At 39.8% G+C, this 27,750-nt stretch overlaps 2 protein-coding genes across 5 annotated transcripts in view; one reads left to right on the forward strand and one right to left on the reverse strand.

The window, feature by feature from the left end:
* vps8 (VPS8 subunit of CORVET complex) overlaps nt 1–24,479 on the forward strand; it is a 64,430-nt gene extending 39,951 nt beyond the window's left edge. For all 4 annotated transcript variants that reach the window (XM_012850335.3, XM_012850336.3, XM_012850337.3 and 1 more), the window contains 21 exons: nt 418–490; nt 1,106–1,225; nt 4,350–4,421; nt 7,111–7,230; nt 9,958–10,014; nt 13,026–13,108; nt 13,960–14,044; nt 14,599–14,697; nt 14,948–15,037; nt 16,591–16,637; nt 16,757–16,901; nt 17,975–18,064; nt 18,234–18,407; nt 18,479–18,560; nt 18,784–18,866; nt 19,610–19,690; nt 20,510–20,679; nt 21,068–21,236; nt 22,517–22,570; nt 23,084–23,164; nt 23,748–24,479. In XM_012850335.3, the coding sequence (XP_012705789.2) occupies nt 418–490; nt 1,106–1,225; nt 4,350–4,421; nt 7,111–7,230; nt 9,958–10,014; nt 13,026–13,108; nt 13,960–14,044; nt 14,599–14,697; nt 14,948–15,037; nt 16,591–16,637; nt 16,757–16,901; nt 17,975–18,064; nt 18,234–18,407; nt 18,479–18,560; nt 18,784–18,866; nt 19,610–19,690; nt 20,510–20,679; nt 21,068–21,236; nt 22,517–22,570; nt 23,084–23,164; nt 23,748–23,873 (2,101 nt within the window). In that variant the 3' untranslated portion in view covers nt 23,874–24,479. The remainder of the gene's footprint in view (nt 1–417; nt 491–1,105; nt 1,226–4,349; nt 4,422–7,110; nt 7,231–9,957; nt 10,015–13,025; nt 13,109–13,959; nt 14,045–14,598; nt 14,698–14,947; nt 15,038–16,590; nt 16,638–16,756; nt 16,902–17,974; nt 18,065–18,233; nt 18,408–18,478; nt 18,561–18,783; nt 18,867–19,609; nt 19,691–20,509; nt 20,680–21,067; nt 21,237–22,516; nt 22,571–23,083; nt 23,165–23,747) is intronic.
* Nucleotides 24,480–25,260: 781 nt separating this feature from the next.
* chchd1 (coiled-coil-helix-coiled-coil-helix domain containing 1) lies at nt 25,261–27,231 on the reverse strand. The gene is made up of 3 exons (XM_012850340.3): nt 26,905–27,231; nt 26,702–26,820; nt 25,261–25,523 (listed from the first exon to the last, which is right to left on the reverse strand). Exons 1-3 carry the CDS (start codon nt 27,041–27,043, stop codon nt 25,416–25,418), a joined length of 366 nt encoding a protein of 121 aa, XP_012705794.1. The 5' UTR covers nt 27,044–27,231; the 3' UTR covers nt 25,261–25,415.
* Between the last annotated feature and the right edge of the window lie 519 nt (nt 27,232–27,750).

A 27,750-nucleotide genomic window follows, 5' to 3' on the forward strand; every position in this document is an offset into this window, starting at 1 on the left:
ACTGCAGTTTAATGCATGCAGACTAAGAGGCATGCTGGTATTGCAGTTTTGTGGGTTTTGCTCCATAGTTACAGAAATGCATAGAGTATACAAGCTTTCTTGCTTTTCTATGTGTGTATATAGTAACTTTAGTCTTCATATTCAGTTTGATCCAATGGGACTTACTTGTGAGGTTTTATTAATTGAAACACCAAACTGCTTTTGGGGACATCATAATAAAGCTAAGTTACGCTAAGCCATTTTTAAAAAAAATCAACTAAGTTACATGTTTTATAAAACATGTAACTTACTTAAGATTTTGTTAGGAAGGAAAACCTTCCTAACAAAATCTAGATTTTTACATTTTAAAATCAGACTGATAATCTGTCACAATGCACTGATGAGTAAACATCTTTCTGTGGGTCTCTTTGGCTGTAGCTGCTGCCTTGCTGGAAGAGCATATCCAATCGGAGACATCCCTGAAGATCTGGTTGTTCAGGTCAAGAACCAGGTATGTGGCACTATCCAGTTGGCTCTTTTCAAGCCCAGTTTAATATGTTGTGAATGCATCAGTTTCTCATCCAGTTCATCTTGGATAAAGAAGTCATATCAACTTTATAATTTCATGGTACTGAACTGAATGCCTGATTGTTAGACATGAGTTGAACCGTTGTCCTGTTGTGTGCCTTGTGATAGTATTTGTTGTGAATCAGTCCTTGATACATTAAATTAAGCTGAACTGAGAACAGTACTGAACTGTGGTAAATACTCTTGAAATAAGCACAAGTACAGCTTTATTTAAGTGCTTTATGTAAAATCCACAATAAAAGTAAGATAAAATACAGCAGCAATGAGAGTATTACAGAATGTATACATGATGCATATAGAAAGCCCATACAATATAGTTAAAGTTAAATAGACAAAACATTTGGAGAAGAGCAGAAACAGAGTTATTTTTTCAAAATTCAGTTTCACCAAAAACAGCATGTTTAAGGGGCTCAATCCTTTAAGTGTATTTATCAAGGATAACTTCACTGTTTGATCATATGGCGTAACCAGAGTCATTGAAAGTAGGCAGTTGGATAGAAATGTGATTTAGTTGTTTCTGTGTCTGTGCTCATGTCAGGTGTTTGAGTTCCTGATCCGACTCCATTCAGGCGACTCATCACAGAAGGAGGAGGTTTTCCCTTTTATTCATACACTGCTCCACTTTGATACGCGGGAATTTCTCAATGTTCTTGCCATGGTGAGTTTTCTCTCTGTTACATTATTATCTGGACATTATAATGATGAACATATAAAAAAAAAAAATTTGTCAGCAAAGTTTTTTTGTGTTTAATTTTTTAGACTTTTATTCAAAGTTCAGCTATTTAAGAATGCTTTTAATATCTAAATTAACATAAAAGGTACTGCTTCTAATTATAGCGCCTTGTAAAGTGTTTTACAACAGCCAAAGTGCTTTACGGTAAAATCATAAAACCTATTCTAGAGAAGATAAAAGAATAAATAAAATTCTGGAATATGATGCCTCAGTGCCGCTAAGTATTAAAAGCCTTCCTGAATAAAAAAAATCTTAAGTTTGGATTTAATGATTGAGAGGAGGTCCAAAAGGAGAATGTTCCAGAATCTGAGTCCGGTCCATTAACCCAAGGTTTATATTTAGATCTGGGAGCTTTCACAAAGAACTGGGACGATGTCTTCAGGGATCTCTAACGTACACAGAAACTCTATAAATCTATGAGTTCTGGTGGGTTGCCCTCTCTCTGCAGCTTTGTTGTGGTACAATGTGCTCTCCATTGGATGATGGGTTGGGATTTTTTTCAACCCCACCCAGACTTGTACTTCTCACCAACTTTGTCCGTGATTTGTTTGTAGAGCTCCTTGGTCTTCGTGGTGTTATAATTCTTGCTTAGTGGTGCTGCAGCCTCTGGGGGCTTTCAGAAAAATTCTGTTTATACTGACAGACAGTGTGACATTCAGATTGCACACAAGTGGACTGCATTTCACTAATTATTAGGACTTTTGAATGGGGCTTTTTAGGGGCCTCCTAGCAAGGAGGTTGGATACATATGCAGATGCAAATTTTCATCCATCCATCTATTATCTATACCCACTTATCCATGCAGGGTCACAAAGGGGGTGGTGTCTATCTCCAGTGCTCAATGGGCGACAGACAGGGGTACACCCTGGACAGTCTATCACAGACCAACACAGAGACACACAGAACAACCAACCATGCACGCACACACTCACAACTAAGGGCAATATATAGTAACCAACTAACCTAGCAGTCATGTTTTTGGACTGTGGGAGGAAGCCGGAGTACCCAGAAAGGACCCACACATGCTCATGGAGAACATGCAAACTCCATGAAGAAATACTCCAGCTCAATGACACTTTCTGTAGCATAATTTTTAAAAGTGACACCAAAACCAAACAGAGAGGACTCCCAGCTATCACAAAATTTTGCTATTTGGATTCTTATACAGTTCCAGCAGAAAGAGGAAGGTGAACCAAACCAGAACTTTATATCAGCATGAGGGATGGGAATCGAAAACCGGTTCCTGTTCTGAACCGGGTCCGGGTTTTCCAATTCCATGGCACCGTTTGGCAGCTCGCCTAACGATTCTCTTATCAATTCCAGGCAGCACCAGAGCCGAGTGGGCAGCATGACTTACGTCACGTTTTTTACGCAAGTTACGCACACGGCATTCAGTAAGCAAGTACGACGTGACCAGGCGTAAGTCTAGAAAAGCAAAAAAAAAAAAAAAGGCGCCCCATACACTAATTCACGCGTAACGTCACAAGCTACATTCGCGCTACATCCGGGTCCCGCTGGTAGGCAAAAACATTAGTGTTCTCGCCTACCACCGTGACAAAACGGGTGAATTAGAGCGTACTTTTAGTTAGTTTATTTTTGGAATCTAAACAATGCCTACGACTTGTTGTGCTCCCGGTTGCACAGAGAGGCATTCCAAGTCGTCGGATCTATGTTTCTTTCGTTTACCAAAGAAAGAAGAAAGAAATGGATAATTTCAATGAAAATCCCAATCGAACTGTGGGAGCCATCATACCACGACAGAATTTGCAGTCTACACTTCATCTCCGGTAAATACAGCTTAATTTTGCACTAGTCATTGTTCTACTTAAATAATTATATAAATAAAAAATTAGGATATATACTTAAGTTAACACATAAACGTTCGTTTCGTAATAATATACGTACATATACAATGTATGCAAACCCTCTGGCATGAGTCTGTGAAAAGGATTAATAAGACAAAAACAACAAAATAATCCTTTGTGAACAATGTTTTTTTTAACCTACCGGTGGCGGGTCTTCCTCTCTGCTGAGGCGCTGTCTGTGTCCGACTCCGCTTTCGTATGTTACACAAACATGTCTGAACATGTCCCGATATGAAATAATTGTAGCCGTCAAGTGATTTTATGGCTTTCACGCTCTCTCGTGTGTACTGGAATGTTGATAAGGTAGCTGTATATGTCGCCGTACGGTACACTTGGCCAGCATTTCACAGACTCACTCCATCCCTGTTAAATTAGTATTACTTTAAATTCAAATGCTTAATACCATGTCTATCTTTGTTTAAGAGGTTAAAAAAATTCCCCAAATTGGAATCGTTAAGAGAATCAATAAGGAATCGAATCGTTTCACAGAATCGATAAGAGAATCGTAATCGTGAAAATCTTATCAATTCCCAACCCTAATCAGCATACACATCTTTCAACAGCATTGAGGTCCAAAGCTCACTCTACACTGAACTAAGTAACTTACCTTAAACATCTTCAAGCCAAATGTAAACATCTTTGGTACTGGATGATCATCTGATATTCTAATGGATCTAATCATTTCATGAGAGGCAAAGCTGAGAAATCTCCATTGATTAGAGGGGATTTTCCTAACAGCTGCACATGCTGCATTCAGGTACAGCTGGGACACTAGGATGTCAAAATATCAAAACAACTCCATAGTGATATAAACATGTTTATTCTCAAATAAGGGAAATGTCTTATTTGAAAATTTCTAATCATCAACATTGACTGTTTTCAAGACGTTATATTGTTGTATAACCCATCTATCTCGGTACTGGTTATGCTTGGTTATACTACTTTATTCAATGAAAGTAATCAAACTAAATCATCAGTCGTTTGGAAATGTTCCATGATTTTAGGTTTTAGAACTTAATTAAATACATTTCAAAAGTTGAAAGAGTTTTTATTTACTGCTAACCGAAGTAAAAAAAAAAATTAAAGAAATATGAGAAATTAAGATGTAATTAACTCATACATTACTGTTTAGTTGATTTAGTATTTTAATTTGCTGTATCTTTGTTTTTGTTTATTTGATCCAGACCTTTGATGATGTCCAGAATGACAAACAAGCTCTGGAGTACCAGCAGAGGATAGTGGACATCTTACTTCAGGTAATGTCAGAAAAAATATTCAACATGCTGCTTTTTTAGTTTTATCATTCTTTTAAAAATGTAGTTATAATAACAATCAATGAATGTGACCAATACACATACCAAGTTAAATTAAATACATCTGTTGTCCAGAACAGAAATACCTCTGGGTGCTCTGCAGAGGTGGCAACTCGAGTTTGAGTCTTTGACTTTCCATTAAAAATTCAATGTAATTCAAATTTCAATGTAATTCAAAAATACTTTATAATTCCCAAAGGGAAATTTATTCGCAAACATAAAAAGCTTTCGACTCAGACTTGTGTCCTGAAAACTTGAAAATTGACGTGGAAAACAATACCTATGATCATATATGGTGCTCTACATAAGGAAATACAACAATTTCATCTAAAGATGCACTTTGTAAAAGTGGGAAGAAACTTCAAGCAGAACTCTTCTCAGGCAGGACAGCCATGCATGAGTGAATCCAGACAGAGAAAAGATATGCATACACTGGGACGTGCTTGTTTGATCCATTTGTCAGTGGACACGTGGACTTGACTTGGATCACCAGCTTCCTGTCTGACCAGCGGCAACAGAGGAAACCGGGGACCATCTTCTACCACTCGAGAATCATCAACATCGGCACCACCCAGGGGTGTGTTCTCTCCCCACTCCTCCCTCTACACAAATTACTGCACCTCAGTGGACCTGTTTTTGAAACTCTTGGAAGTTTGCAAATGACGCCACTGTCACTGTTCTGATCCAGGACAGTGGCATGTCCTCATACAGACAGGAGGTGGATCGGCTGCTCCACTGGTAGGGTCACAACCACCTGGAGCTAAACCCAGTGAAAATAGTGGAGATGATGATGGACTTTACGAAGAAGATCATCAGGGCTAACCTTCCCTCCATCCAGGTGGCTTACGGGTCTTGGATCAGGAAAAGGACAGATTATTCTGATGTTGGTCTGTCCAGGAACTGGAGATTAGAAAAGAACGTACTGGATGAAACATCTGTTTTCCCCATTCTGAGGAAACAGCATGCTGGTGTGGGAATCTGACTGTGTGAACTTGTTGCTGTAACAACAAAGCACATATAACTTCAGCTCTGTGGTCTTCAGAACACCATCAGGTGTCCTGTCGGGTCTCAGGATTAAGCTTACTGTCTTTGTTGCTTATTTGTCTCTTCCTATGTATTTTGAACTACAATATGTGCTTCCTTCTGAACAAATTAGTATACACTCTCGCCAGTGATGCAAAAGAATTGAGTTACTGGGGAGAATAAGCTTTGACGTTAAAAGGAGAATCCACTTTTAAAGAGAACAGTCAATTCCATTGGAAATGGAATCAGCAGCAGATAGGGGTATAACATGTAGCAAATTATTGTTGTGTATTTCATGTTTGACTCAAGTTGCCGATATTTCAGTAATGAGATCAGTTTTTGAACATATTACAGTCCCAGGACTGAAGGAAGTGACTGCCAGCAGCATGCAAAAGAATAATCAGTCAGTCCAAACAGTTCTAGAGGGATGAGCATTCATGGGTCCCATCATTGATCTCTTTTTGTTTGTCCGTATTAAAAAATCAATTAAGCTCAATTCTGATTCCGGAAAAGTTGTTATCCATGTATTTTAAGTGTTTTGTTCTGGTGCTCATTCAAATTATAACTAATTGAAAAACATAGCTCTAATCACTGCTTATTAATACTTTTTGGAGTTCTAGTATTTATTTTTTTTAAATGTATTTTCTAAAATATATATATTTTTTTACAACTGGTACTAATCTTAAAGTTTTTGTATCATAAACACCCTAATGAGTAACAATGGAAATGTATCCCATGCTGTCCAACAGTGTGCCTAATGACTACAGTATGAGGGGAATGGTTGTCATCTGACTACAGAGCCCTGAGGATGACCAACTCTTATCATAAAATAGAAGACATTTTTTTATCCTAATGATCTGTCAACCTTTGTTTCCTAAAGGAGCATTGTTATCTAAGGTTAAATATTTTTTTCATTCCCATACATGCCCTTACAATTGCCCAACGTGTAAAATTAGTTTTCCTCCATTTACAACGGTTGCCCCTATAGTCTCCATTAGTCAGTTCATGAGAGAGTGATTCAGGTTGTATTCTCTGGGTATGCCCTGCGTGCTCATGTTCACCTGGCTACTTTGTTGAGTCTGCTGTAATCGCTGTGTTAGCGAGAGAACATGAGCTAACTTAAGTATTTATAACTTTCTTACCTCAGAGAACAGGTCGCCTCTAAACAAAACACCAGTGCAGTTGCAGCAGCTGATGCTTTTCCTCTTCTCCCATGCATGTGGACAACACTGGTGTCATTTCAACTTGTCGCCAGAGGGGGCAGACGTCAGCAGAAACTCTGGAACTTGTGCTATGCTCCTTTATGTAGCTTTTTTTTTAACATTACATTTAGTTTTACATTTCTAGACTTGACCAAATGTTGCTAAAAGATTATTTTTTTTGCTGTAAAAAGTTGGAAGAGAATGATTTAAGCTTTTTTTATAAATGACTCTGCAGAACCATTCGTACAATGTTTTTTTTTTTCTGGCAATGAGCCAGAGAAATTTCAGTAGAAGGTGGCCACACCAGTTCTTGAAATGGTCAATAATGAATTTCCCTTTCTTTTTTGGGCTTTAATCAATATAAAAAAAATTTTTTAATCAATATAAAACATTTTTTTTTAACAAAGGTAATGGTGGACAACCCTGACTTCACTCCATCCCAAGTTGGCGGCCTCTTCACCTTCTTGGCTCGCCAGATGGCCAAACCAAACAACACACTCTTCGTGAACAGGAACCTTTTTGATCAGGTATTCAAACAATTCTTCATAATTCTATTTATTACGGCTAACAAGACTTGCACAGTCATGCAGATGGTAGTGCTGTTGCCTTGTGGCAAGACGGTCCAGGGTTCCAACCCCGGCCTGGGTTTGCTTGTTCTTTCTGTACATGCTGGGTTCTCTCCTGGTACTCTGGCTTCCTCCCACAGTCCAAAAGCATTACTCTTAGGTTAATTTGTCTCTCAATTCAATTTTATTTATATAGCGCCAAATCATGAAACATGTCATCTCAAGGCACTTTACAAAATCAAGTTCAATCATATTATACAGATTGGGTCAGATTATACAGATTGGTCAAAAATGTCCTATATAAGGAAACCAGTTGATTGCATCAAAGTCCCGACAAGCAGCATTCACTCCTGGGGAACCGTAGAGCCACAGGGAGAGTCGTCTACATTGTACATGGCTTTGCTGCAATCCCTCATACTGAGCAAGCATGAAGCGACAGTGGGAAGAAAAACCACCCATTAGCGGGAAGGAAAAACCTCCGGCAGAACCGGGCTCAGTATGAACGGTCATCTGCCTCGACCGACTGGGGTTACGGAAGACAGAGCAGAGACACAACAAGAGAGACAAACAAGCACAGAAGCACACATTGATCTCTCCTAATTGCTCTTATGTGTGTGTGTGTGTGTGTGTGTGTGTGTGTGTGTGTGTGTGTGTGTGTGTGTGTGTGTGTGTGTGTGTGTGGATGGATGGATGGACCTGTCCAGGGTGTACTCTGCTTCTTGCCCCAATGGCCTCTAGAGATAGGCACCAGCACCCCTGTGACCTTGCACAGATAAGTGGGTATAGCTGATGGATGGATATTGCAGACGACACTTTTGACAGCAGCAAATGCTCTTTGTTTTTAAGTTCATTTGTTTTTTTCATGGCGAGTGCACATTAAAACCTTTACTGTCCTGCAGCAAGCCAAAGAGCTTCTATTTTCAGTTATCACCAAGGCAGACTTTGCAGACACTTTTAAGAAAGGATCCAAAATTATGTTTGAATTTCCAAAAAGGAGCCACAGATTACTGAAGACATCACAGAAACTAAACAATAACTGCAGACTGATTATTGAAGTGTTATTCTTTCATTAAAGCAAATTATTAAATGTTATTAAATAAACGGCTTAGAGTCAAAAACAGTGGCTTCAAAGATGTTTACAAAGTTTTTATTTGTGGTGAAAGTTCACATCTTTGTCAGATTATTGTTCAGAGTGATTAGATTTACTTTAATGAATTTCATATATTATTTCAAACATCATCTAACTTAATTTCAGTGTTGTCACATCATCAACACGGCCCAGCTGAAATCTCTTCATCAATCTAATTTGGAGACTGAATACTATAAAGAGGAAGGACAGATGTGAAATAATTATCTTCTAGCCTTAGTGATAATAACCTCCAAAGAAAGATGTGCAGACTTAGTCACTCTGTATCAAAATCGCCTCAGGAAACTGCTGTTAAGAATTTCATAGCTTCAAGAACAGTTTTCTGCATTTTCAGTGTGAGATGATAATCTACAACAATGACAGCAAGCTGTAGGACAATCCTATTGTAGCAGGACATTGACAGATGCTTGCAAACTTATATATGGGAGACATTTTTCACAATGTATTTCTTTCCTCAATCCTTTTGGTCTAATAGGCCTCAGCCAAAGAATGAGATGTTGGCCTGTTTTAAAGCAGCCGGTTAATGGCTTATGTTTTTATTTGTCACAAGAGGCTGAAACTCAGACATGTAATGCTTGAGAAACCCGGGGGTGGTCAGTCTGAGGGGTTGTCTATTGGCAGTCCAAAATTTTATTTAGCATTCTACTCAAGATTTTTCCTTTTTTTTTTTTATTTAGCTGAAAGCCAAACAGGTTTATTACAGCTAAGGTTTTATATGGCTATTATGCTGCAAATGCAAAGAGCTCACATAGAAAAGTAAATCATTAAGACGTTTCTTTATGTAAGCGGTAACAGATCCGTAGAAAAGTGTGTCTGGTAAAGGGTGGGTCATTATAAGTTTATAACCCCCCCCCCCCCCCCCACCCCTTGAATGTGTACATCAGATTTTTTTTACATTTGTTCTTTTTTTCTACTTTAACATTTAGTATGTGTAATTACATTCAAAGTAAATAAATAATAATTGTACATTTAAGTGTTGTTAACATGAAAATGAATTTTGTTCTAAAGCAAGTTGCTTTGAACACAAAAAGCCAACAGTTTTTTTTCTTAGGCTCCCAGTTAGAGATTTTCTAACTTTACTGCAGTTGATCCAGGAGACTAAACGCCTCTGTGTTGGTCTCATTGCAGAGACTGATTGTTGGGTCTTTTCTACCGACTCGACTCGGAGGCCATTCTGGTTCCTGAATGTGTTTTCAAACTGCAGTCGGGTTTTTTTCCCCCTGAAAAAAGACGTGTTGGCACACGAAAAGTACTTTTAGTTGGGCACAGCATAATACTGTATCCACTGGGACTAAGGTTCTGATGCATTTCAATTACATCATAAAAAAAAGAAATAATTTGATGATAATAAGTTGATTTCTCTGTTTTAGAGCTGAACGTTTAGAGAAAACTGTCTGAGCGAATGACAAATATAGCCGTATGCAATATGTTTTTCAGTTTAAGGAACTATAATTCTTGGAGTTTGTACCATTTCGGCACTAGAGTTGAACTTAAAAGATCCAAAGTCTGAGGGACTTGTGTTCTGTTTCCTGTCATCCTAGGTTCTGGAGTTCCTGTGTTGCCCAGATGATGATTCTCGACATGCTGAAAGACAGCAGGTGCTTATTAACATAGAACCGTGTCTCCCACTCACTCTCTTTTTTGTCTTTATAAAAAAGATGAGAAATTCCTGTATTGTCCAACAACGGGGAAATTTTGCGTGTGAAATATGCAGGATCCCACACATTTTTTAGATACTTTTTAATTAGAATTTTCTTTTTGTTTATTTTTAAAAATTAAAAGGCACCTTTTTAGCTAATCATTATCAACCATGTTCTGAGTGATGTGACCAATGCTGTGTAAAAAGATTTTAAAAGGTTTCTGACAGGTTCGCCAAGTTTCCTTTCATTATATATCCTGATCTCCTACTTTAACCACCAGGCTCATAAACATGTAAATTTTATGACCTAGACTAGGTTGAGCAGTTGTAGGCTTCATGTAGAATTTCTGTATATTACCATGAGATTTATATCACCAAGCAAAATGTCTCCCTTCTTTGTGGATGTAAGTCCTTTTGGCCTTCATGAATTTTATGACCTCTCAGAACATTTTTTAAAATCCTCTCAGTCTGAAGGGGAACATTATACCATCTTAGTACTTGCCAAATCCAACTTTCTCGGCTAGTTTCTATTTCCCTAGGATGCACTCCTGCACCTTTCTTGCACATTTAAATTCTGCATTTCAACAATCCTCCTTACACCGTCTGCAGAATTTCCCAATGACGTAGGTTTATGTACTTCCACCATCAATTTCAGCTGAATAGATTGTCGTGGAAGAGGACACAATATCAACGTTTTCATCAGCACAAGGAAGGTGCTGCTTGAGGAGTCTTTTGAGGTTCTAGAATTACAGTAAACTTTTCTTCTTCATTTATGACGGTCCTAGAGACTTCCTGTTGACCTTCCAGGGTAAGCAAACAAGCACATATTGGTATCCCCTGCAATTTGCTTATTGGTGTGGAGTTGGAGTTTAATATGCCATCATACACCTGCTCCAACAAACCCACTGGCATCACAACAAAGCACTGAGGATCATGTTCTTTGATTTTTCCAGTGCATTTAACAATTCAGGCTAATTTCCTTTGTCAGAACCTCCTGAAGACTCACATGGAGGCCCCAAGTCCAAGCATGGATCTGGTGCATACAAAACATATTTTTACAGTGTAAACAATATGCAAATGTATTCAGCAGCAGCCCTTTACAATTTCCACCTTTCTGGTTATTTTGCATTATTTTTTCTTAACCTGGGTGATTATCAGGCAAAATACTCTCCATTGCCTTGACAAATGGAGAAGTAATGGAGGGTGCACACTGGTTTGTTTCTTGCTTCACTATTCAGTAGCCGGCGGAGCCATCAGCAGATTATCGTTTTCCTGCATTTACTCACTACAATAGAACGGAGAATTGCATACTTAAAACAAGGCGCTGCATGGTGCACAACTGTTCACCTAGGAAATACATTTCAACAATGGAGCTCAGACCGACAGAAAACCGTCATTAGCTTGTCCATGTCATGAAGGCAATTTGTTTATTTATTTATTTATTTTTTTTCCACATGCAGTTATGCAATAAACTTATTGTGTCAAGAATAACAACACAGAGAACAAGGGGGGATCTTTTAAACCCATATATAGAGCCTGTAAAATAAAATAAATAGTACCAGGGGTTACACAAATTCTGGACACTTTAATTCAGTATATCGTTTCCATTTATCCCATATCTGTCATATTTATCAGACTGAAGTCTATAGTAAACAAATCATAAACAATCTGTTGCCGATCCTCCAACAATGGAACATTCCCACTTAACCAATTCTTGGTAATACAGTAGTCACATTGAAAATACCAAATAAAGGTTTGGTTTACGTGTCTCTGTCCACCAGGGCTGGAGACCAAGTTTTCTTGGTCTTGGGCCTGGTCTTATTTTGTTGTTCCTCGAGAAATCGAGTCGAGGCCGGTTAGAGACTCTACATAGTTTGTGTGAATCATGCGAAAATGTAGCTCTGTGATCTTCCCTAAACCTTCACAACTCTCTGATCTAATCACACTGTGCTCCACAGAGCCTGGCCAAAATCTGTTAGGACTGGCCGATAATTTAATTGATTCATTTGAATTTACAATTTTTAAGATTTAATTTTTGGAAAATCTGGATTTTATTTTGCCAATGCACTCATTGGGCTTCCATGAAGAGAATAGGATGCAGCTGAACATATGTTTTGGAAAATATGTTGTCAAAATATTGTAAAGAGGAAACTTTTTTATCATAATACGAGACATTTTCATTTACTCATTTACTTATTTTTGTTGAAGTTAGCTTGAAATTACAGAAGTGAGGTGAGCCTGTTCTTAGCTCATTGTGTAAAACCACTAGTAGCAGATTTTAGTTATATTCTCATTGTTTATAATGGCAGGGCCGCCATCTTGTTTTACTAGCATGATTCACAGCTTGTATTTAGTTGTACTATGAATTCCAGAAGAAATGCTTGACAGAAAAGCAAGTTTTTAAAATAATTTCTTTAAGTCCTTTTTATGAAATGAAAAGGAGGAAAAAATTGCTTCATCAAATTTGGTGTACTAAAATTGGAGATTTTATTTTCAAGCCATATCGTCCAGCCCTGCTATTTGTCTAATTTAAAACATGGTAAATTAGGGGCCACAGTGGACAGCTAAAGGGTCTATTGTGTTCCAGGATTCAGGTGTTTAGAAGCCTTTATCAAGCATTTATGGTGTTCATTGGCTTGCTATCCTGCAGCAGATCATGCAAAAAATGTATTTTGCATTAAGAGATTGATGAATGTCAACTGGTGTTTCGGTCTGCCTCTACTGTGTGAGACATTAAATTCCGTTTATGTCAGCCTTTTAATAGTGACTACGTACAGAAAAAGTTTAAAGCGAGAACGTGTTGTTTCCACTCTACTCTTCTGCTTCAAAACCCAATTTATTTCTAGTTTTCCTGATGGGTAAAAGATTAGTACAAAGACAAAGTAAGATTTAACTTTTTTACTCCCATAAAACTATTTGTGAGATAAATGTAAAAAATCTTATGTAAGGTCAATTTTATCGTGTTCTTAGGTTCTGCTGGAGCTGCTGCAGGTCGGGGGTGTGGTCCAGTTTAATGAAGAAAGGCTCTTCACACTGGCAGAGAAAGCCAAGTTGTAAGTACCTAACCAAACATAGTGAGAAATATCTGATGACTTCTTTTTAGAGTTAGTATTTAGGCTAACAAGCCCACTTTATTAATCTGGTTTTAACCAGAAGCTAACATTTTAAATATAAAACTTGTAGCAGGTGTTTCAGATAGATTCAGAGGTTGCATCGTACTTTACACTGGTTATTTTTAGAGCTTCACAGTAAAACAAAACACAATCACTATTGCAGTCTGAGGAAACTGCTTAAAAGCAATATTTGGTTGACTTATGCATTTTAAACCTCATGTATTGAAATTTCTTTTTGACAATGGACATGGACCAATGCTCATACTTAATATAGAGCAGTGAAGTTACTAAACTAACTTTAAGTGGTCGGGACTTAATATGTGGGTCAGTCATGTTTGTAAAACAAAGTCCGTGATATGATGATCTGTCACTGAGCAGATTGTGACGCCAACTTTGGAATGTCTGTGGGAAGTCAGCTAAAGGAGAGGATGTTTTGCAAAAGGGAAGGGGGAACCTAGATTATCAATTATTAGTATTAGCCATTAATTACAACATTTTGAACAAAAAAAATGTTTGCATAATTTTTGTGGAATGTTTGTTTTCTGGTTTGTTTTACATGTTTTTTTGACACGAGTGAATAAACAAGCATGGCAACTAGTGGCCTTTGAACAGTCAGATTGGTGGTTGGTTCCACACCGGTCCAATTTATTACTTTCCACTCATTTTTAAACAGATCAATAAACGTTGGTTGTCTTGCCTTCTTCTGAAGAAAACATCATGATTTAAACTTTAATTAGTCATGATTTCTCTAACATAATGTTATCTGTGTGCATGCCTGTGCTGCTGTCCAGCTACCAGATCTGTGAATTCCTTTATGAGAAGAAACATCTGTATGACCGGATCGTGGACTGCTATTTGCAAGACCCACTTCGAAAGGTATCTACGGTGCTTGGTTCTACCAAATAAAGTGGATGAATAATGCTATGTAGTCCATAGGTTAATTATGAGCAACATTAATTACAACATTATTAACTAATGTCATTTTTCCATTGACAATTTCCGCTGACAGCTGGAGTTGTGGCTTTAGCTTTTTAAACCCATCTGGCCTGATCTTGGTACCAGCAAAGCCCCGTCTATTTTATCACACTTTAAAAGTAGGTCAGAAACGGTCAAGTTTCTTTCCTAAATACCTCTAGGTAGAAGGCTTTAATGTTTAAAAAATCAAATCCCTATTTTTTTTAAGGAATACTTTCAGTTTTATGGCATTTTAAACAATCAAAATGCCATTTAACGGTATCAAATATTGCTGACTCTCTCAGATAAATGCTTCAATGCGCAGTATTTGCTTGGCTGTGTCCACCACTGAAACTGACACATACCTAAACTAGACACTACACAAGCTTGAACTCCTAGGTGTTCATCTTTGATAAAAATAACAAATTGTAATAATTTTCTGTTTACTCTAATATTTGTGTTTGTTTGTGTATTAGTCGGAAATCTTCAGCTACATCCACAATCTGATGTCCATGCCGGGCTACAGCTCCGAGGAGAAACTACAAGTCAAGCACAAAGTGCTGCAGCATATGCAGGTCAGGAGCTCCTCTGTTGGTGGTCAGAGTAAAATCAAGACAGATGGCTAACTGAGGCAGGAAGGATGTCTCCCAGCATCATGGTCCCTCAGCTCTTCCTCCAGGAAAATAGATTAGATGGGATTTTCTGCCTTAGCTGAACTAAACATGTTATATAATTTCATCCTGTTTTGTTTTTGTATCAGTCATTCTTTAAGAGGCAATGTATCAATGACTGATTAGTGTGTGTGTTATTATATTACATTTACAGGAGCTGGTGAGCCTAGATCCTGGTAAATTAGCTGACCTCGTGGTGTGGCACTTTACAGATGAGGTTCAGTCAATCATCTCTGGGCTGCAGGTAAAGCAACTCTCCATGGTCACTTTATTCAACACATACAGAGATTTTACAGAGAGTGGCAGTGTTGTGGGACTTTAAGCTCCAGTCCCTCTCTGGCACTTCCTCTGAAATCACATTGAAAAGACTGAAACCAATATGATAACCGAAAGGATATGATTGAATTTTTAGTTCTTTCAAAATTGTAACCCTCCAAGACCTCGGTTTATCTGGGCATCGGTAACTAGACCATTGGTCTAGTTGGACAGATCCTCAGTTATTCCTGAAAAAAATATTTGCAGGTTCATAAAAAAAAATCATGTTTCTGTACTTGTTCTGAAACTGTTCTGTCACTTTTTATGAGGTTTTATCAAACTAAGAACTTTTTTTTCACAGTCAAGGGCTTATCCACTGCACCTTATTCCTTTTTGCCTGAAATTTACTATTAACTACAAAATGTGTAAGTGGATCAGGAAAAGCCAAGCCATGTACGCTCAGCAGTCACTTTACCATGGATTAGAACGTCTTTTTCCTCCATGACAGCCCTAATACTTTATTGCATTATTTTAACAAGGTGTCAGAAACATTTGTCTGGGGTTCTGGTCCATATTGATATGGAAGAATCACACAGGTACTGCAGATCTGTCGGCTTAACATCCATGCTGAGAACCTCTTGCTTCACCACACCCCAAAGCTGCTCTGTTGGGCTGAGATCTGGTGGCTGTGGAGGCCATTGGAGATCTCATGGTCATGTTCCAGAACCCAGGTTTAGATGTTTGGATCTTTGTATCATGTTGGTTATCCTGGTGATGATATTTAACAGAACATGTGGGATCATAACAGATTGGAGAAGGTCAGCGACAATACTCAGGTAGGCTGTGGTGCTTATATGATGCTCAGTTGGCACTATGGTGTCCAACTTGTGCCAAGGATATATCCCCCATGGCATGACACCACCTCCCACCAGCCTGAACCGTTGACAGCAGGGTGGGTCCATGTTTTCATGTGTTTACCCCAGGTCCTGACCCAGCCATCCAAAAATTGCTGCCTTACTCATCAGACAAGGCAAAGCTAGCCAACCTGTTATTGTTTTGCTGAAGCTCCAAGGTTCCCTGTGTTGTGTTTTCATAAATGGTATTCTGCTGGCCTTGACTGTTACCGTGGTTATTTGAACTTTGCTGCCTTCCTGTCATCTCAAAGTAGTTTGTGCAGCCCCTTCTCACATTGACAAAGCTGTCTTCATTGTCACTGCTGTCTTCAGACATTCCCAGGAAACCTGAGAGATGGTTCTGTGTGAAAACCTAGTAGACCAGCAGGTCATGTTTAAAGTCACCTAAATCCCCTCTCTGCTTCATTCTGATGCTCAATTTGAATTTGAGCAAGCTGTCTTCACCTTGTCTAGAGGCCTACATGCACTGAGTTTCCATCATGGCTTATTCATTATTGGTGGTAACTAGTAATAGAATGGGTGTACCTAACAAAGTGGCCAGTCAGTATTTGTTCTAAAGACAGGTTTATCAAGAAAACTTCTCTGAGCCTGTCTCTGTCCTCTTCTGCTTCTCTTTGTGTCTCTGTAGGATGACCGACTACTTTTCCAGTTTCTCTGCTGCCTCCTGGAGCCTCAGTACGGTTTGGATCCTGCACCTGAAAACCTTCCCCCTGCATTTGATAACCACAGGCCTGTCCTTATCCTTTCTAACCTCTTAACTTGTCCCTCTCTCTGTCGCCTGCTGTCCTTTACAGGGAAGGATCTCAGCCAGCATCCCGTCTGCCTCTCGAGTCTGAACCTTATGAGCTTCTTCTGGACCTGATGTGCCGTTTTGAACCACAAGAACTTCTAAAATTTCTCCACACCTCTCAGCATTACAGACTTGAGGAGGCCATACAGGTGCTGCTTTTTTATACCTGTGCAGTGTTGCTCATTTCTACAAAATGCTTAATAAATGGTTTGAAAAAACCTGGTACTTTGAATGGGAGTCGAGGCAACTTCTGGGGTATTTGGAGCAATAAAAGCTGAAAATAAGGAAGCAAACGAGTTGTGTGAGTTCTAAATGCCAAGATGTCAAACAAAGCTGTGATGTCCCCACTGCCTGTTGATCTTTAACAGTATGATGAAAAATCTAATTGATGGGACCCTTCTCTTCAACCTACCTGCTGCGCTCTTTTTCCTTTTAAGTTTTTCCCTGTAACTTGGCAAAACATTGAACAGCTGTTTGATCATATAGTTGTTTGCTTTATCTGGGATATCTGTGCATCTAAAACCTACAAAACTCTTCTGGTTGATTATCATGGGCTTTTATAACACCAAACAGCCCAGAAGTTCCATTTAATCCCAACCAAACCAAGCATCTTGGTTTCCTCTGTGGTGGATAATAATCGTTATCAAGAAAGCAAGCACACTAATTATTAATTAAGATAAAGATGCATCTTAGTCTTTGCAGTTTTATTCAAAGGCATAGAGCATTTGAATGTCTCTGTCCCCCAACGCAGTCAGAAAACAGAGCGAGAGGAAAGGGGCACACTAAACCTTTATACATTCTGGGTTAACATAGGAAGTGGGAGCAGTCCTCAGAGGAGTGCACACATTGGTACGATCCAGTGCTTATCTAACACAACTCCTCTGTGTGTCCTTGGTTAAAGAAAACACAATAATAAAGCTTCTTTGACACGGGAAAGTTATGCAGGTGCATCTGGACAAGATATGATCAGAGTTACATGCATCAATTACATTTTCCACAACACCTCCAAACTTTAGGTTGTATCTTACATGATACTGAATCCTGAATGCTGCTGTATCTAATGAAAGGTATCGTTCTCTAGAGCTACTCCAATAATCAGTCAGTCCTGCACAGGAGTCTGTCTGCAAGAGGAAGCATCTCCCATCCTTTCAGACTCTTCGTATCTGTTCATCAATCTAGCATTTATGTGATCACTGCTTACAATCCATGATGTTGTCTCCAGATAACAGAGAAGTACCACTGTAATGAGGCCAAGGCCTATCTGCTGGAGAAGAAGGGAGATATTCATGGAGCATTTGCTGGCTTGCTGCAGGTACAGATCATATCAGTGTACATTAGAAGAATTTTCTTTTCAGGCGTTTCCTAAAAGTAGCTGCTGCTGATGGGAAGTTTTACTTCATTGAAATACAGCGATCAATATGCCTAAAGCAGTGTTTGAACTAGCTGCTGTTTTCACTAAATGTTTGTAATTTCCTCTGAAGACCCTGAAGGAAAGACTGCATGTCCTAGCTGCAGAGATGGGCCATGGCGTCGGAGGAGGAGATGAGGAGGAGGCGGATGGTGATCTAACGCTGATGAGAGTGAAGAATTCACTAAACCAAATGATTGTCTTCTGTCATCGAAACTGTCAGAATATTGATCAAGAACAAAGAAAGGTGAGCGCAGTGTTTGCAGTAGGAAACTATGGGAACCATGTCATTACAGCTAATGGCTTTCCCCCTCAAAGGATTTGTGGTTTCCACTCCTGGACACCATGATGGCCTCTCAGAAAGAAGTGACTGGACTCAGGGATAAACACATTTCAGATGGTAAACATTCACACAGACCCCAACTGTTTGATTCTTTATGTTAAAAAACCTGTTGGCTCAAAGCTACACAAACAAATAATTAGGATTATAACACAAGTAACTCCACAGGTAACCCCAGTATTGACAGCCCAGTGTAAGAGAAGAACCTGTACAGAACCTTAACTACTTAATAAGAAAAACCTGATATTGTTTTGGTGAGATAACATGTCTGTGATTGTCCCAGGGCTGAAGGAGATGACCCTGAATGTTCTGAACTGTATGAGCAGCTTTATTTCTCTTCCTGCCGTCATCCAGCACATACTGCAGGTGTGTATGTGTGGGTTTGGGACATTGTTTAAATGGATTTTGTTTTTTTTTGTCGGATGATTCCTTTGTCAGTGATTGATGAAACAAATTCATTTTTAAAAAATGGCAAAGACTAAAGTAAATTGGGCTGGTCAGCTCCAAGCATACTAACCCTACATGTTATTGTAACCAATCTACAGGTCAGGGAAAGATCAATTGTTCACATAGAAATGATGAGCCTCATGGTTCCCAGACTGATGCCAAAGGAATTCTTTATCAAGATAGCAGTTCATTTAATGATTAGGAATTGATCACAGCTATGAATTAAATTTATTTTGTCTGTGTTGGTATTTCTCATTCAACACATTGGAAAAATTCAATTTTTCCAATAGAAAATTTAAAAAAGCGTTGCCCAAAGCCATTTTCTCAAGTAGCCAAACTAGAATGGCAGATTTCTGGGATGCTGACAACTTAACGGCTAGAAATAGACTAAAAGTTGTTGTTTTTTATCAGGGATTCAGATCACTGTGAATTTTTGAACGTGTTTTGTGGCATTTATATCAGAAATGAAGAGATTGTGACCAGCAGCCTTGTACAATCCAGTTCATGCTACCTTTTACGTCAAACCAACAGTATTAGTTATGAATACACTGTTTAGCAGAGCGTACAATTATTTTAAATAAGAAATCCAATAATATGCAAATATGTTCTATTGTTTTGCACCTGCAAACATGTGACCCTCACTGCTGGATTGTTTTCATCAGGACCCCGTCTATGGAAGAGGGAAGCTGGCAGAGATTCAGGGACTCATTCTGGGCATGCTGGACACGTTTACCTATGAACAGGTAACACTTCAGTCACATGTCTTCATTCCTGGATGTGTGCAGTGTGTGTTAAATAGTTACAGCGCAAGCAGTGAATGAGAACAGCAGAATAGATGTTGGCCAGGAGAGAACCCCACTCTGAGCCAGTGGAACATCTTCCCACACAGAGGTGGAAAAAGTGTTTTGACCCTCACCGATTTCTTTGTTGCTGCTAAGGGTAGTAGGTCAGGGTGGTAATTACTTTTTCTCAGAAGGCCATGTCGGGTTGGATAGCTTTTTTTCCCTCAATAAATGAAATAATCATATAAAACAGATTCTTGTATTTACTCAGGTTAGGTTTATCCAATAAAAAATTAGTTTGATGATTTGAAACATTTACATGTGACAAAAAAGTCTAAGGGTGGCAAACACTTTTTTAACAGCACTGTTTATTAGCACTGACACTGGTTGATAGTTACAGTGATCAGTAAACTCAGCTGTTTTATCTGCAAGGCTATGGGAGAACACAACTGTGGAACCAGAGACAAATTAAACTGTAGAGCTACAACAAACTCAAACTGCAGGAAACAGACCAAGTTAGTGATGAACAGCAGCGCCATCACTGGATGGAGAAAAGGGGCTGGCGGGGGTGCTTGGTGCATCTTCCCCTGTCCTGAGGGATGGTTCTGGGTCACCCTGACCAGCTCCAGCTGCTATATTTCAAACTAACGTAAAACCTTTAGTTTGAAATATGAGAAGATGTTCAAATTGTTGTATTTTAAGACATAAGTAAACTAACTTTTATACTATATTTAAGTCAAAAATTTGAAACACGCAGTAAAAACCTTTTCTGTCTCTCAGACTTTGCTTGAAACAACAACCAGTCTGCTGAACCATGACCTCCACTGGTCTTTGGCTAATCTCCGCTCTGCGGTCACCAGAGGGCTTCATCCACGACAGGACTGCTGCAACATCTGTCTGCAGCACTACAAGAGGAAGCAGGATGCATCTGAGGAGATCATTGTGTTTAGGTAACACATACCGCAGAAATATGCATAGCACATTGAGACTGGTACATCTAAGTCTTCTCTTTTAACAAAAATCATTATGTTTTTTCTACTGCTTCCACGCTGGTATTACATTTTTCTAATTATATTTCTGATATTTCTATTGCCATCAAATCAACACCAGATTTCAGCAACAACCCCATTAATCCACACATACTACTAAATCTGAGCAGACTAACCCATAAGTGAAGTTATGGCTCAGAAATGGAAATGACAACATAGTGAACACACCTACAGAAATGAGACCTGTTCCTTTCCTTGTATTACGCAGCACTGAGAACTCTTTTCTTTTTTCTTACCTCTCTATGGATGATACTAAACACGTTTCCTCTGACGGTTGCATGTGTTCCAGCTGTGGCCACCTCTACCACTTGCAGTGCCTGCAGCAGAAAGACTGTGGGTGGGGCCCGGCCTCAGAACTGCAGCAGCCATGGAGGTGCTACAAGTGTTCGTCCAGCCATGGAGGAAGGGGCGGGGCTTCTGCTGAAGCAAACAGAAGCCGTAGTGCATCTCTTGCTCAGGTTTGTGTGTTTGCAGTAATCAGGAGGGGGAGTTCATAAAAGTTCATCATGGTTCATTTCTGTGGTTCATATTCCTGTATTGGACTGAGTCTTCAGTCCCTACAAAGGAGACTTTGGAGGTTCTGCAAAGTAGTTTTAAGTAGCCGGTATCTTTCCTGCAGTAGACAGAAGTCTTAGTGAAGTAAATTTGGATAGAAGTGATGCCAACAAGTAGTCAGTGTCCCCTTTGGAGTGAATTTCCCTGACATGAAGAAGCTCAAAATCAAACAAGTGAGCAATTGTTGACCATTTACTGGTCTGTCAAAAACTGCTTAGAACCTAACTCCTGCCTTTCTATAGCAGAATGCTTGCTGCCGTATTGTAGATAATACCTACCTTTACTTAGGTCACTCGAAAACTGAGCTGATGAAACATGTAACTACAGGTCCATGTTAATTTTGCATTCTTGCATTTCACAGATCTTACTGGTTTTCAGAACATAACAAGGTTATATTTCCAGATTTAAGTTCTAACGTTAAGATTTTTGAAGGAATTTGAACATCAATTATGTTCCAGCTAAAAGCTGGAAACCCAGCGGGAATTGCTAATTGTTTTTGCTGAGGGACCAGGCTAACAGCTGTTAGCATTATAGGCCCATACCGATCTAGTTCTCTGCATTTTAGCCATTTAGACACTGCAGGGACTTTTCCCAAACTAGTGTAGCTTAGTACTCTCTCTGTGTCTAGTAAGATGTAGCCTTAGGTAAGAAGAAGGAGTCAACCCATCATTTCAGACATGTAAATTAATCCAACGTCTCGGAGACATTTGAACTTCAGCATGTCCCCCAGCGTGACATGAGACCTCACACCCAGGTTCCAGTTATCGCGTTTTACTCCCAGCTTTAGCAGGTCAGAGTACATGTTGGATCTACCTGAAGATCTGAGAGGCTCTCGTCTACTGCTTATACTCAGTTTATATTTGCTCAACTTACACGATTGTGCAAACACTTTGCTGAAAACTACCTGCCCTATTAACAGTAACTCCAGGTACAAAAGGAACCAGAACATATTTCACATACATACATATTCAGTGAGAGCACCGCTTCCTGAAAACCCACAAATAAAGCATTAACTTTACAGAGCAGATGAATAAAACATGTCATTTATTTACAGAAGCCAGAGACAAGCGTGATGTTTTTATCCTGACTTTCTGCAGCTTTGACTGACTGCATTTATTAAAATTCAGCGTGCATCCATGTTATGTGAGTGTGATGCCTCACCGCCGTTTTCTCTGTACTTCAGACTCGTTTTTCCTCAGGACATCATGAGAAAGGAGCAGAGACTCACAGGAAGAAGGTAACGTTTGACCATATCCTAAACTCAGAGATCACTGACTGCTTTCCTGCTTTTAGCCCCTAAGTACCGCTGTAGTAATTCACTGTTTTAGTTGTTAGGAAAAAGTCCTGGATCTCCTGTGTTCTGAAGAGAGAGAGAGAGAATCAAATAGAAAGTACTCTTTTTCTGAACATAACTATGCCCTGTTCAAGCAGTAATGGTGTACTTAGTTTTCCTATAACTGTAGTCAGTCTAGCAAAAGATTTTTACACCACTTTCATGACTAAAACAGAAAGGCTTTACAATAACTGTAGGTGTTTGTGGAGGCTTCACTTTGTTCTTTTATCTGTTATCTCCACTAACTAAAGCATGGTGTCCACTTCCATCTGAATGGCAACACGATGGGTTAACCTCCCAGAGACAAAACCGGCCTCAGAGGCACAGCTTTATGACATGAACTGGAGTGGATCAGCGTCACTTTGCCAAACCAGAGAATAATAGCAACCCGGTTTGTGATTGCTTGCTGTGTTCCAGGTATTACCTGCGGCAGCATTGGATGTGCAGCAGGAACTGTCCTGGGACCACTTAAGAGGTTTATACAGAGGACCGTCCAGGGTAAAAAAACGCATCTGTCACTATCTCACCTCAGCCTGTTTTATTCATGCAGCCTTTTTATAAGATACGAATGCCTTTATTGTCCCGCAATGGGGGAATTCAGGAAATTCCAGCTAGAACGCATGCAGACAGCGTTACATATGGGATACCGCTACTTGGTATCTCCTATGTAAAGCAGGATCAGGAGCGGATGAGTGGCCGGCGATGGGAAAGATGCATTTGGAACGATGTGAATTTGGTGAACAGAGTGAAACCAAACTGAGAACAGCTCGGTGTAGTGAGGTTTCCTCTGTTCTCCTCAGTCCAACAGGTGCTCTTATAAACAGGCTCCCCGTGAACATCACTACAGTAGACCTTTAGATGTGTTGTGACATCTCCTCAGGTCACATTCCCTCCTTCTTCATGGGTCACTGTCTGTGGTCAGCTGGGCCAGACAGCAGACTGTCACCTTCCTCCATCCAAGCTGCGTTTATGTGGAACATCCCCTCATGTTATTCCTGTTAAATGTCCACATCTGGGTAATTTAGATAGCTATTCAAATATGGGAACCTTTGATTGATCGCGTTTCTTCTCTGCCTTCCAGCTGTCCATCCTTTCTGAGGTTTCACACGGCCAAAGCAGCGAGAAAACCGGCTTCCTAATTCCAGCCCAGCCGGGGACGGAAAGTTTCCACCTCAAACTTGCTCCTCCTCCTCTTTTTGAAGAATAGCCCCATGGTGGGCTGAAAAGGTTTTCCTCCAACCGTTGTGGGTTCTCCCTCATTGCTTTCATTATCCTAAAGCATTAAACAACGTTCTGATTTACACACTCGCAGATTGTTGGATTGTGCTCCCACTACTGACTTTCTTTAGTTGTTTATGTGGTTAAGGGTTCCGAACCATCCTCACAACAAAAATTTCCCATTATAGAGCAGTGGAGCAGCACCAAGGGTTTCTTGAACACTAAAGCAAGTTTCAGACGCCATGCATCCATCCATACTGATTGATCATCAGGCAGCAGCAGCAGCAGCAGGCCATGATAAGACGCTTCTGGTTAACTAACTAATCTAAAAAGAAAGTGAACCAAACCATACCTCATGAGTTTATCCACATTGTCTTTAAGGAGTAACAAACTTATCAGGAAGTTGTGCAGCATTTTGATTTCACAAGCAGCCCCTCATAGCCTGCCATCTTCGTAGAGATGGGAGGCGTTGTCGTTTGATCTCAACAGTGTGAACGTTTTTGATGAATTAATCAGTTTAACCGTGCTTCGTACCTGCAGCAGAAACAAATCTTTCCCTGTTTTCTTTTTTTAATAAAACGTTGTGCTATACTTTCTTTGTTCTCCGTCAGATATTTATAACAAGAATCAAATGTTATGTGGGTGTCACCCATTCACCGAGTGCTTAAGCCAAAGGAATCCACTGCTTAGACCAGAGAAAGTACTGAGCCTCAGTCCATGTTAAGTTACATCACAGCCAAAAACTTGTTTGATTTGTATTTTATATTAATAAGTGTATTGTGACATTTTTCTACGCTCTACAAAGTATAAGCATGCAATAATTTACTTAAATGAATCAGATTTTCTGTAGGAAAGGGATGTGTAAATCATTGTAGAGCCAAAGTAAAAACAAGGATTTTGCATACATGCGTTACTAAAGGACGGTCATCCAGTCTCGTTTCTCCTCACCCCTTAGCCGATTACTGAAAAGCAGCGAGTTCACTCAAAACTCTGTTAGAGTCCTCTTGATTTGACCCTGCTCCTGTGTAGGGACGGAGAAACCCGGGCTGGCCCTGAAAAACTGCTGGCAGAGCCGATGGTGTTCTCTGGATGAAAGATGTTCTGCCACTCCAGGTGTTCCACTCCCTTTAATAAACTTCATATCAAGATGTCTTTTACCGTCACTGAGATGGCTTTTACGAAAGAGTCGGACATCTATGCATTTCAGTCGTTGAGGATTGTATGTTTCCTAGGTTTCTCAACTGTACCATAGACTCTCCAGCTGGAACCATGAGAAACAAAAAGGCCCCCAGAGCCTCAAATAATCTCAGCAAACATGTCAGAAGGCCACTGAGACACTCATATAAAGACCCAAAGAGAAGATGGACCGGTTGACCTGTGGTGTTACAATCAGAGTGTGAGTTTAACTAACAATTTATTGAACAAATGTATAAATAGATCATCGTACAGCAGCTGGCCAATCTGTCCACCGTCACGGGAAATCCAGTCACCACATGATGGAAAACAAATATTTAACAGCAGCATGTTGAGCTCAGATCTCAGATCGCAGGTTAGGAAACCTCTTCAGCAGAGTTGTGGCCTGTTTCGCTGACAGACGTCCTCCTGTCATGTCGCCCTGTTTAGACTTCTTCATAGCAGCCTGGGGATGAGATAGATGACATGTTACTCAAGTATTTTTCTACTTTTTCTGCCATTTATTAAACATTTAGAAGTGCAGAGTGAAAAGAGACCAACGAGAGGAAAACAGAAGACCTTAGTCTGTTTCGCTTCATATGGGACGTTACTGTAAGCATTCAGGCTCTGACAGTTGTTTGAGGTGAAGACACATAGCAGCGATAACATTGATTCATTACAAAAAAAAAGAAAAAAGATTTTCCCTGGCCTGAAAGTTAAAAAAATGTAGTTTCCCAATTTTACTGATGCAATAGTCTGCATCTGCACCTTAAAATGGTGCTGCTTGGTAATTCCGACTTCCTTTTTAGGGGTTTATTAGTGAAAATGATGTGTTCTGGACCAGTCTCTGAGCCCGTTTTACCTGACCTTAGGTGTAGCAAAACTCAGCAGATTCCAGCATCCAGTCGTTAATCCAGCAAAGATGAAGCCGGAATGGAAGAGCTGTTAGTGCAAGTGAAGTGAAGCAAAGACGAGGTGCTCTTAATGAGGAGGGGATATACCTCATGATGTGATGACACCAAACACACGGTCGACATTAGCAGTAACATCCCTATACAACCAATCGGTGCTAAGAATGTACTATTAAGTAATTGTGGAAAGCTCAATCAGAACTTCTGTGTTGTCTTTTACACAACATGACGAAATTTGACTGATCCAAAGTGCTCAACAGCAGAGTTCTGCAGCAGGGAACACTTGTGTGATACCAAATGAATACATGATAGCAATGAATCAAAAGAAACCCAAAGAAATCTGGATTTATCCAGAAAAGGAGACTTGAGATAATCTATTAGGCTACCGTTCAGTTTTCCCACCTCAATAATCAGGCTTTATAGACAAAGTAGCTTCTGGCTGCTGTTCTGGGACTGAAACAGCGGGTGTCCATCAGTGTACATATTACCAGAGGATATGTACACTGTCTTCCAAGTGGAAGTGAGCTCCAAAGTAGCTGAAGGATAACCAGGTCAATGTTCTGGAGTGGACATCACAAAGCCCAGATCTCAGTCCCAGAGAAAATCAGGCAGAGCTGAGGTGGTGTCTGTGAGCAAGAAGGCCCAGAGATCTGCAATGTTTTGGTTGAAACCAAACAGCATGTGGTACCGATCGGGAAAGGCTTAAAGTCACAGGAGGAAATGCTGGACCGACCTGTGCGTTCTGAACACACGTGTAGAAGCTGTGGATCTCATTGGAGCACAGTCCGTCCACGAAGTTGTTCTGTTTCCAGCAAGCCATCAGGACAGACATCTCGGTGATGCAAGTGGCCTCTGGACAGACGCAGGCTCAGCGTTATGGAAGGTGAACACATGTTCCAGCGGTGCCACCGAACAGCCAATCACAACGCGTCTTACCCCCTTTCTTCGGTTTCCGGTTGGCCACACATTCCTTCAACACCAGCGGTCGGTTGGGTTTCAGGACTGGTTTTCCGTTCTGTCTGCAGAGCAGCTTGTTGACCTTCTCCAGGAACGGAGCTCCTCCCTGTGCCGCCATCGAACCGAGTTAGAACCGTGATCGGACCGGAGAGGTGCAGCCGCTCTGGGTTCAGGTAGAAATCCCAGTGGCTAAAGCGATCAACCGGTTCCGATTTCCTTAGTTTACTGACACCAACTGCACCATCCAGCTCCTCGGGAGCGTGTATGATCCGTAAATCGAATCTCACTGTCGTAACAGTAGCTTCTTCTTCTTCTTCTTCTTCTTCTTACGACTGTCTACATCGGTGTAAGCGCGCCCTCTACAGCATGGGTGTCCAAACTTTTCGGAATATGGGCCAAAATTGTCAAGTCAAAAGAACTCCAGGGCCATTTTTTAAGCCAAAAAGTATATAATGTTAATTTTATTACCTGCTCTACAAAATATGATTATTTTAAAAGGTAAAAAAGGGATTTGCTCATTTGTCGTTTTAAAATATTGTCATCCACTTTGCAAAGTATTTTGAATATTTTAATTAGACTATTTAACAACAATAAACTGAACCCTAGCAATATAAGAACAGTTTTTGGGTCACTTGTTCTTTGGACACACTTGTTGTAATTAGCCAATTTTAATGATTAAATTCAAAGCAGAGTTGAATGCACCAAAGTCTGCATTTGAGTAATTAAATATCATTGGATAGATGTTACTATGAAATTAAAGAGAATGTGTTCATTAAAAGGTCAATACTTTGTGTTTTACTTAACATTTTCAATTGTAAGATTTTA

This window comes from Fundulus heteroclitus, unplaced genomic scaffold (assembly GCF_011125445.2).
Source record: "Fundulus heteroclitus isolate FHET01 unplaced genomic scaffold, MU-UCD_Fhet_4.1 scaffold_37, whole genome shotgun sequence".
Taxonomy (NCBI): domain Eukaryota; kingdom Metazoa; phylum Chordata; class Actinopteri; order Cyprinodontiformes; family Fundulidae; genus Fundulus; species Fundulus heteroclitus.

What these genes read in the sequence shown, in the direction of transcription:
- chchd1 (XM_012850340.3), bottom strand. Translation starts at nt 27,043, where the DNA reads ATGGCGGCACAGGGAGGAGCTCCGTTCCTGGAGAAGGTCAACAAGCTG. An exon ending in CCGGAAACCGAAGAAAGGGG is followed by an intron (nt 26,821 to 26,904) that starts GTAAGACGCGTT and finishes GCGTCTGTCCAG; the next exon opens with AGGCCACTTGCATCACCGAG. An exon ending in CGTGTGTTCAGAACGCACAG is followed by an intron (nt 25,524 to 26,701) that starts GTCGGTCCAGCA and finishes TCTCATCCCCAG; the next exon opens with GCTGCTATGAAGAAGTCTAA.